Consider the following 11,699-nt stretch of genomic DNA (forward strand, 5'->3'; position numbering starts at 1 on the left):
GCTAGAACGTACCTGATAAACAAGGAACCTTTCAAGCAACCATATTGACACCGTTCCATTAGCTTTCTAAAAATCAGTTTGCTCCTGAGAAACGGTCCCGCTACCACAGTTAACAAGCATTTGGTGAGGGAGGGGCTGAGAGTGCGCCTGGCCTCTGAAGTGCCTAGTGACTGAGTTCCAGCAGGGCTTTTCAGAATTTGAACTTAGAATTTCCTACAATGCCTTCTCTTCTGCGCGCCACCCTCTTGCTGTCTTTTCTGTCTCTCTTAATCCCCTGTGATTTTACCTGTGCATTTAAGTGTTCTGACCTGGTGCTGTCTGCCTCCGGACTTTATTCTCCACACCCCTCTCCTGCACGCGGACGTTTATTACATCCCCTAGAGACAGGCATCTGTTTCCTCCAGCGTTTGGTGCGGCCCTTACCTTTAAATCTGTAAGATGAGTTCGCGTCTGGTCTATCAGCTCTGTGCTTGGGATGCTATATAAGCTACTTTACTTCTAATCAGATATACCTAAGTAATTTTTTAAAGATGTATCCGTTCGTGCCATTGGTATTCCAGAGTACTCCAATAGCACTGTCTCTGCAAAATGAGAAACCTTGAATTGGATACACAAAAGATTGTCTTATTTTTTTTATTTCCTGCATTAACATAGAAAAAGTATTCATAGAAACAAGGTGGGGAGAAATTTTTCTATAGCCTCAATACATTTATTACTGATGCCGCTTTGTATTTCTAACGCCATTAAAATTCTGCATCCTAAAATTACATTCCTCAGGTTTCTGGTCTCTCTAGAACCTCAGCATCTAACCAGTTCAACTTGAATTTTTATTAGTATATTAAGTTCACCTTCATTTTTATTTAATATTGCAATACATGGCAAATATATCAAATAATCCAAATGTGCCCCAAGATGTGCTTCTCTTGTCCATAACTACACATAATTACAGAGTCTTTGGGAAGATTATCTATCCCGTTTCTCTCCCCCAAATATGTAACATGTATCATTTGAAAATGATTATTGTTTAAATTATCTAGTCCATTCCTTTGTACTATGTATCCTCTGAAAAGGATGACTGTCCCATTTTAAAATAATGTTAGTAGAAAAAGTGCTCTCTATATTAAGTACATACAATTCCTTTATTTTACAGTCTCCATTTTCTAATTTTAAGTTTTTATAGGAAACACTTCCCCATTGTTCTCACAGCTCTTGATTTTCAGATGTCACTCATTGATGGAGCTTTGTAAAATACTTAATTTTCACAAAATTACTTCTTCTCTGGGCCACAGTTTAGAGCTATCATAGTTATTGATTACTGAAATATAAATTATTGGATTTTCATTATTTTGCAAAAGTAATGGAGTTTTCTTCTAACCAAATTTCTTTACTTTGAACATGAGTTTCACCAAAAAGTCATTAAAATATGATTTCCTGAATAAGAACATGGGGGCTTCCCCTCCCCGGTGGCGCAGTGGTTGGGAGTCCGCCTGCCGATGCAGGGGACGCGGGTTTGTGCCCCAGTCCGGGAAGATCCCACATTCCGCGGAGCGGCTGGGCCCGTGAGCCATGGCCGCTGAGCCTGCGCGTCCGGAGCCTGTGCTCCGCAACGGGAGCGGCCACAACAGTGAGAGGCCCGCGTACCGCAAAAAAAAAAAAAAAAAAAAAAAAAATTATATATACATAGCATATTTCCTTCATGAAGCCAGAGTGCTGAATGTTACATTTCTTTGTTTTAAGATCATGTTATATGCATTTTTAATAATTTGGACGTTATGTTATAAAATAGATGTTTACAACCAGGAGGCAATATAACTTCCACTCTTGGCATAGCATGCATTTCAAGAGGGGAAATGACCAAATTTTAAATTAAAAAAAAACAATCAGACAAAAATAACATTTCTTTCAAAAGTGAATTTTCTTTTTTGTCCTCAAAGGGAAAACAAATGGACGTAATAAAGAGGAATTTAAGACTAATAGTAGGCTTGCTATGCATCACAGATGCCAGTGGTAACTTATATTAAGTATTGAAAAGACAAACCCAGCAAAATAAGGAACTTTAATAAAAAGTTTGCTTAAAAGTTATGACCACCTTAAACAGCATTGAGCTGTTGAATAAAGAAATATCTATAAACGCTGAAACAACTGTAAGACTTATTGGAATTGAAGAAAACTATGTGTGTTCAGGTATCTAGTGACAGCATTGTCCTTAACCAGGGCTGTAATCCAGCCCCACCACTTAACCATCTGTTTAACACTAAGAAACTCACTTCAGTGCTCTGCAGCCTTAGATACCTTGTTCTGTAGAATGCGGGCATGGAAAAAGCTAAAAAACCCCACTAAATCTATGACTTTCAAGCTCTGCTGAATGACAATTTTTATAGTAGTAGGAACTGTTTGCTTCTTCTGATTTCACCCTAAACTTCCAGTTGCTATCAGGGAGAAAAAAGCAAAAAGCCTATTTAAACACCAGAATTATCTAAACATAATGCATATGTGAAAGACATGTGGGTCCTATGTGTGCACATAGACAGATGTTTCTTCGTGCAAAATCATGTGAATTTAGCACTTTCAATAATTTAAATCAGTTTTTCTAAACAGGACTCATGATTGTACTTTCCTAGATTCATTTCTTTGTGCATGCATATTATCATCCAAAAAATATTTATTGAGTGCTTCCTACAAGCCAGGTACTGGGCTAGATGTTAGGGATATGATGGTGAACATTGGCCTATACCTTATGGAGCTTTCATTTTAGGAAGACAACCAAACCATGTCAAAAACAAGTAACTAAAAATCGTGATAAACATTATGATGGGGGTGGAGGTCAAATGATGTAGTTAGAATAGGGTTTAGTCAGGTAAGGTCACTCTGAGAAGGTAAAATTCAAGTTGATACAAAGTCTAAAGGCATTGGGTTTGAGGTGTCAATATACATATGCTCAATTATTATTATCATTACTATTATTACTTTACACTGGGCTTAAACTTTGTTGTTGACAGAATGGTCTTATGTATATTATTACAGTGTAAGTCTCACAAGAATCCTTTAGCCTCTAGGACAGATGGTACCATTTTATAGAAAAGGAAATTGATTTTCAAAGAAGTAAAACAAGGATATTAGAGTTATATCTGGTAGAGAGAGAACACAACCCTAAGATCTTCTGATTCCAAGTGTGATGCTCTTCCAACTACAATACGCTGATGAGTTAGTTATTCCATTGTATTCTATTCATGATACTACTATGGATTTGTATGAACCCAAACTTGAACTTGAGACACGATAAGAACTAGTAACCTTAACCACATGTCTGAACTCTCCTTCAGAAACAAGATTAACTTTCCCATCATTTGTAAGCCATCAGAAATATGGTTACTCCACCCTATCCTACCAGAGATGTTTGGTCCAAGAAACACATTCCAATAATCAATCTTATTTGTAATTTATAATTATTTTCAGTAGAAATAACCAACACAAAATAATATGACTAAAAACACACGTGGTAAAAGTGTATTAAAACAGATAGGAGGGCTTCCCTGGTGGCGCAGTGCTTGAGAGTCCGCCTGCCGATGCAGGAGACGCGGGTTCGTGCCCCGTTTCGGGAGGATCCCACATGCCGCGGAGCGGCTGGGCCCGTGAGCCATGGCCGCTGAGCCTGTGCGTCCGGAGCCTGTGCTCCGCAAATGGGAGAGGCCACAACAGTGAGAGGCCCGCATAACGCAAGGAAAAAAAAAAAACAGATAGGAAAACCAGATAGCCTTCAGATCTGTAAAATTTTACATGAGAAGACCTAATTTAGTTAAAATTATAAAGAACATTTCCAATGGCAAAAACTATAATTGGTAAAATTGAACGTGGACTTATAAAAGAAAAAGAAAAAAATTAATCAGAATTTTACTTAGAAAATAATCCTAAGTAAAGCAGCTTCAGTAAAATTAAAAATAAAGTGGAACAAATGGGAGAAAAATTAAATCATTATGTGTAAAAAAATATTGTTCAAGGAATTAATTGACTTAGGAGGGTCTTTATGAGAGTAAAAGACTTTTAGTGGTAATTCATCATCTTCAGTATAATTCCACCGAAAAAATGTCCAAAGAGACAAAATTTCCATGATGACTAGAAGAGGAAGACAGGGTCAAATCTTGGTGTGCTCCCTTTTGCCAATACTGACCTATTTTATATGAATTGGCTCCATTGCTAGGAAATCTATCAAGCATAATATTTAATTCAATTTGACCCAGGTTCTCCCAACCACACTAGAAAGATTTGTTTTCATCCTCCCCACTTTACCCCCCATACTCTTGTTGAACCTTTAGCTTTCATTTCTTTTCCCCCCAATTAGTTTGTGGAGTTGCTGGTGCATATTTTTATGTTTTCAAGCCACGTGCTTTTCTTCTTACCTGTCTCCTACTCCCTGTGGGAATGGATGCTTCCAAGTTCATTGAGTCCTGTCACAAAGTCACTTATGCCTTTTTAAAGCTTCAGTTACCACCTCTCAACACTGCCAACATTTCCAGCACTGCTAAAACTGCCAGTTAAATGCCAAGTCTATCAGTGCCGTCTTGTGCCCTGTCCCACAGTAGTAGATCGTTTTTTAACTGTTATTGCTGCACTGCGTCCCTCCCTTCACCCCACTTAAATAGGAGTCTGTGACGACTGAGCAAGAAAAGAATTTCCATTGCCCAAGGATAGCTCTTGTCTTGTGCTACTCAACTTTCTCTTCCCTTAGGATGAGTTCTTTACAGGAAACTCCTCAGTCCTATGCACTGGCCTTCCAAGCCATCCAATCATGGGTGAATCCTAGGGTGACAATGGCTCAGGCCCATGCTGGGATCCACCCACACTAACTTGTATTATAGATGTTCCACAATCAAAGCACAAAGATGCTACAAGATGAAACTTGGGGTTTATCCTTGTTGTTTGACCTCTCTACACTTCTTTTGACTGACAGACAACCTTTTCAAACAACCAGATATTTAGGAAAATATTTTACTTTTCAAATGGAAATAGCAAATGTGTTTTTGTTACAGATTACTAAATGTTGAATGGTACTACTTTCTGTACTGCATTTCACTACTGTTTTTAATTAGTCAAAAAATTTTTTTAATTATACAATGAAGACTCAACACATTTACTAATTCAAATTATTTTATTTCTCTGTCTTCAGATAACTAATATTATTCCAGCTACTGATAAACTGTTATCAGTTTATCACATGTTAAATATGTTAAATATATGTGTTAGGGAACATATATGTTAAATAGCATATATTGCATTATGCTATTATTTAAGAAATAAATGACCTCTTTCTTTATCACTAATCTAATGTTTCTCTCTCCAATGAAAGAAAACGTTCCCAAGTTTGAAAGTAAGAGCACCATTTACAAAAATAATAGAATATGTTTGTTAAGATTCACTTGACCATAACACCACATTTCAGAATAAGATTTATCAGTTTAAACTCCAATGTCAATATCTTCCTTTTGAGTGGAAAAACAAATGATATTTTTAAATAAAAAGCTTAGATAAAAATTCTGTACTTTTTATTACTTGGTACTTGACGATGACCTCTTACGGCAGTAACACAGAGAATAAAATGTAAACGATCCATTTCCAGAACATCTTTTCTTTTTTTCTTTAGAATTTAGAGAGAAGAATATATAGTTCAGCCAAGAAACGTTTAATTTTTTTCTATATATAAGTTAGTCTAGCTAAACCACAGAAATTTAGTCTGGATCACCATTTCCCGACACATCCTCCCCTAGCAGCCATCCCTGGTGTATATCAAGGAACCCAACACCACATGGGCTGTTGAGCTCAGGCATCTGGGGAACACCAAATGGAATATGAGTGGCTTCCGTCATTGGGACTGTTTCAGATCCCAGGCTTAGTCCGAACAGTGGGTGGGAAAAGAAGCCGAAACCAAAAAGGCTTTTGCAAAATGCTTGTGACAAAACGTTTAGCTATAAGTATGAAAGGTTTGTATAGACTTGAGTACGTCACGAGACAAATAACTGTGGATCACAATGCCCTAGTCTCTGTTCAACAGTGAGAACTATGGACACCAGTCAAGACTCAGAGGTGGTTTGCCTCTTAGAGGGTGTTGCTAACATGTCATTTCAGAGCAGATCTTAGTGCTTTTCCCAGAGTGTGCATTTATTGGTATTTAATTTCCCCCCCTTCCCATTTCAACATGCTCTACCAGTTCCAACCAGATTAGCATTTAGGGAGGAAAAAATCAAAAGAAAACAAAAGACAAAATTGAATCACTTGCAGAATTTAATTTCTTTACACTTTTCAAATAACACTGTATGATTAATGGGTACTCTGAATTCCTACTTACATTTCTCCTTTCAGAGATTGAATTTCAAGTAAATATTCTGCTTAATCTTTAGTACAGAGACCTTTGGATGTATTCCTAGGTAAGGACTACAGAGTGTCCTATGCCATGCCAGGTAGCTAGAAGACCCGAAGAGTGTGTGCTGTCGTTCTGCTCTACTCAGCCCTTCCGCATTCCTGGTGTCCTCCTTCTGACACGGGAGGACTTGCTGGGATTGGAAACTATCGGGAATCAGCACTTGATATACATGTTAAGTTTTGACAGAGAACTACTCTCTGCCAGATTTTTACCTTGTTCCATCAAGAGAGTTACCCCAGCAGTCTCATAACAGGAGGACGTCAATTTGTATTCTGGCCAGGGAATTCTATAGCACTGCAACAATGAATAGAAATTGTCAAAAAAAAACTCCTGAGTGAATGCGTAGAAAAGATACATCCAAGTAAGCCAAGATATCTGAATTAAAATTCTGGTTTAAAAGTTGGTTTTTGTTTGTTTAATTCAACTTTTGAAGGAGAAAAGTATGCAGGGTTATTATGTAACCTTTGAAAACATAACCTCAAGATTTTGTGTTTTTGTTGTTGTTGTTTTGCGTTACGCAGGCCTCACTGTTGTGGCCTCTCCCGTCGCGGAGCACAGGCTCCGGACGCGCAGGCCCAGCGGCCATGGGTCACGGGCCCAGCTGCTCCGCGGCATGTGGGATCTTCCCGGACCGGGGCACGAACCCGTGTCCCCTGCATCGGCAGGCGGACTCTCAACCACCGTGCCACCAGGGAAGCCCCTAACATCAAGATTTTAGGGTTATTCTGTGAGGTTCCTCTGAAATGTCATGAACCTATACTTACTTAGTTGAGATCTTTTGAAAAAATATTAATGTATCTGCTCTTCTTTCTTTTTAGGTCAGCCTCGATTCTCGAGTTAGAGAGGTGATCAACAGAAATCTGTTGGATCCTAATGCTCACATGTATGAAGATGCCCAACTTCAGATATATACCTTAATGCACAGAGATTCTTTCCCAAGGTTTTTGAACTCTCAGATTTATAAGTCATTTGTTGAAAGTACTGCCAGCTCTACTTCTGAATCTTAATTTTTATTTTTAAAAAATCATTTTGGAGGGCTGGGATGAGAAATAAAAGTAGTTAAATAACACCTGAAACTGAGTTCCTGGAGAACTACAGTTTAGCATTCCTCAGGCTACTGTGAAAATACAACCATATGGTCTTTGTCTCCATTTTGTATCAAGGTTATCCATGGTTACGTTTGGAGAAAATACCACCTGAAACAATGAATTGCCAAATTAAGTTTGTTTCGTTCAACACGCATTCTACTTGCAAGCAAACTGTATTTGTAGTCCTATGAACAGTCTCCTAGTGTATCCAGAGACTGCATGTGCAAAGTAAAACCGCTTCATTTGCCATGTAGTTGTTGTTAATATTTAAGCCAATGGCATAACTTATATATGTATTTAAGGACTTTCGTGCAATATGGTCTTATAGAAATAATTGCCAAAAAGTTGGCTGTGGTTTGCATTTTTAAATATAATCTAAGACAGAAAAAGCCAATCTTTAAATTGTAACTATGATATTCAACATGCTATATACTGTGTTCAGTACACTAATTTTGAAGCCAATATTTCTGTACATGAAAAAAGAGCTATTTATCTCTGTTTGTTGGAAAATCCTAATGGGGAATTCCTCTGGTTGTTCACTGCCAAAACTGTGGCATTTTCATTACGGAAGAGTTTTCTTCATATATATATATATATATGAAGAAAAGAGAAAAAAAAAGCACAAAACAATTTGAAGATATTCTATCTCAAAGACAAATCAAAGAGCGATATTGTTTTTAACTGTAATAGAGGAAAATGAATCTATGTATCAGATGTCCAATACTGTAATTAATTTATTAAAGACTGGCTCTCCAGTTCTAAAATGGTTGTGTAAAGTATGTACTTTAGCAAAAATAATAATAATAATAATAAGCTTGATAACTTAGTTTTGGAATATAAAGAAAGGATTTAATAAAGGAATGCCTATATGTAGCATCATAAAACTTTTGATGAATAGCATCAGTGCTGTGGCATATTTTCCTTGAAAGTGAAATCCAAGAAAAGCTAAGTTTTTAAGCAAGGAAAGTTTTATAGGGGTTCTCTAGAAGATAATTCTCTACTTCAGACCTTAACTGTTTTCACATAGTATCTTAAAAATGACTTATTTAAAAAATGTTAAAACCAAACCATTCTGATCCATAATTGAAAGGCAGTACAGTGCTCAAATCTTTTAGCTGCCGTATTATTTTTTATATGTACTACTAAATCTTTAAGACAAAAAATACTTGCCTGACATTGGCACGTACTTTTGACATTCAAGAAAACAGTATCCTATCTCGCACACACACACAAAAGTCAGTGTCATATTTATATCAAGGTGTTACATTTGAATATTAACATCCCCTGGAGGCTATTTTTTTAATCTTAAACTTAATAAATATTGAGTAACCTAAAATGAAAGTTTTAAACATATTTATATCCACTAAGAATACTGGCCTTATATTAAGGATATTAAAATTATAAGTTTCCTTTGCCATTTTTTTAACTACCTCTCATTTTTTTAATTTATTAAAGTTTTTTAAAAAAAAACAAGTTTGGGGTTTTCTTTTTAACATTTATTTTACTTGAAAGGTTGACATCATAATTTTCTTTTTCCATAAACTTAGAACATTTCAAGAATTGCTTTTTTAAGTGAATTTGATTTTCTAACTTATACAGAATTCAGGAGATATGATTAAAAGGGCTATTATCTATTCCCTATGCAAATATTTTAACTGTTGCAGTGTTTGACAAAATGGGATTTAAAAAAAAAAATTTGCAGAGTAGAAAACAAAACTTTCTGTTTACACTGGCGTTGCTGACTATCCTACTATATTCAGCACTTTTAAATACATTATTTATGAAAATGTAGTTAAAATACAAGATAGAAAATATTTATAATAATTATTTCTTTTAACAAATGCGTGTTTCTGTCTGAAAGTGTTAGTGTGTTAAGACATGCTTTATCCATGTCAATTAGATATTTACTATTTGAACAATAGTTTTCAGTAATATGGTGAAAAAGATAGCTATGAAGATGTTTACAAAATGTCGTATTTTTTTCCTAACAAGTGAAGAAAAAGCTAAAAGAATCATCACTTCTATTGTGAAGTTTATTGTTCCTAAATTATCTAATATTTTTCTTGATTAGAATTGTTATGCTACTATGCTGTATACACATATATGTTGTAATATCATACTTGTTGCTGTGTTTGAGGCACATGACTAGAAAATATGTAACATACTATGATACACTGCATGCATCAATCTTTTTAAATGTAGACTTTATATTCTTGTTGTTACTATATATGATGGTGACTTGCTAGTCATAAGTTATCTTTATAAGATACTTTGGACTATTAGATGAGTTGTCTGTTTGACAATACCTTTAATATTTTACCAAATGTAAAAGATAAGGGCCCTTATAAAGAGTCCTAATCTCTAACTCTGGGCATTTGTAGAATACAGATTTTGAAGCTAGTATATCCTTTTGAAATCTGATTAGGAAGTTGTGTTGAGAATGATTCTAGAGTAGATTTACACATCAGATGTTGGTAACCATGCTACGTGAGATTTCCCTGCTAAATTCCTATTTTCAGGGGAGGGGAGTGTTTCTCTTTTAATTTCAAAATGTTTAAAGTTTCCATGTAAGAGTATGTCTGTGTATTTGCAACTCTACCAATTTTTAAAGTATGGTATAATTCCTTCAGTTTTAATTACAGAGCTATAATAAACAAAAAAAAGCCCTCAACTGGTGTCTATGCTACCATTCCAAGAGCACAATATTTGTTTTGGTAGAGTTTGATTTTTCCTAGTGAGTAAATTCCTCCCTGGGGAAAAATTAGCACTTTAGAAGGTACACTTTATATTTTACATTGCCAAGATATCTTTGTATACTGTTAGAATCTGCTAATGCACACAGAAAGAGGTTAATGCTCTTTAAATAATGCCTAACTTCAGATGTGTCTATAATGGAAAGAAAAGTAGAAGATATAGATTATATATGAATATGTATACATATATTTATAGAAATTGGAGAGATTTCTTCAGAGATGGATCTTGAACATAGATCACACTAATAATGAATGCATGATGCTTCTTTACTCTGGATAACTATTATTATGTTACCTGAAGGTAATACAGATGTCCCGACAGTGTTATAGGGCAGCTCTAAGCACAGCAGGTGCACTGGCAAGAGAACAACAGCAAAACACAATTTTGATATCAACACTATGAAGTGCAAAAATCAAGACCATAATGTGGTCATTTTTTTTTTAACTTTAAAATATGTACATAGGATGACCAGTTCTGATATTTGGTCATGGTGCATGGGGTGTTTATTTGTATCCTTTAATGCTGCCTAGATTCTTACTTGTGGAATGAAATGTGTATCATATATTTACCTGATAGTTCAGTTTTGCAAAAAGACTATAGAAATAAGTAAATAGTATTTATTTATTAGGGGCAAAAAAATACACTTTCACCCCATTAAGCTGATTTAAAATAATACCTGATTCTTATATTTTGAATTTATCCATTTTTTTCTATACACTTTTAACTTACATTGAAAAAAATGTCATATTGTAATTGTAACAAACTACATTTGCAAAAAAATGCAGTATACCAGATGTGTTGAGGAAGAAATATACAAGGAAGAAATTTAACGTACAATCAGAAAATAGGAAAATAAGCCACCTAAAATTTCTTAGATCCAAAATGTCTATAGATAGAACCCTGTCAAACTTGAGTTTTGAAAACTTTGCATTAGATACATTGTCAAATTATTTTGAAAAGTGGTAAAGATATTTCCAGAATTTTTTTTGCCTGTGTATTTATGTTGACAGTTTATGACCTTAATTTTCAGACACTTGTATTTGCATGCTCCTTTCAGTTTTTAAAAAATTTCTGACCAATATGTTCTCCTGAGAAAACAATACTCAATCTGCAAAAAGTTTAGTTATTCCTTACTTGCTGCAACTTCAAATACTTACCAATGAAACTGATACCAAAAACTTGCTTCAGATCTTCTCTGCAACACTCTTAGTAGTATCCTTGCAACACACAACAGTGCACAGAGTGATGTTTTGTTTCCAGATACCAGGCTTTAATTATAAATTTGGTTTCAAGTTATGTTTCTGTCTCATGTGACTTTGGGCAAATCACTTATCCTCTCTGAGCCTGTTTCTTTATCTTCAAATGAGGAATATAATAATTTACAGGATGGCCATGGGAATGAAATAAACATGGAAAGAGGGAAGTGTTACATATAATATTAT

The 11,699-nt window shown here is 35.3% G+C and overlaps 1 protein-coding gene across 1 annotated transcript in view; it reads left to right on the forward strand.

Moving 5' to 3' along the window:
- Positions 1-8,261, forward strand: part of RGS17 (regulator of G protein signaling 17) — an 81,779-nt gene extending 73,518 nt beyond the window's left edge. The window contains exon 5 of the mRNA XM_007458735.1: positions 7,234-8,261. Coding sequence (XP_007458797.1) covers positions 7,234-7,422 — 189 coding nt within the window. The 3' untranslated portion in view covers positions 7,423-8,261. The remainder of the gene's footprint in view (positions 1-7,233) is intronic.
- Positions 8,262-11,699: the final 3,438 nt, after the last annotated feature.

This window comes from Lipotes vexillifer, unplaced genomic scaffold (assembly GCF_000442215.2).
Source record: "Lipotes vexillifer unplaced genomic scaffold, Lipotes_vexillifer_v1.1 scaffold639, whole genome shotgun sequence".
Classification (NCBI taxonomy): Eukaryota; Metazoa; Chordata; class Mammalia; order Artiodactyla; family Lipotidae; genus Lipotes; species Lipotes vexillifer.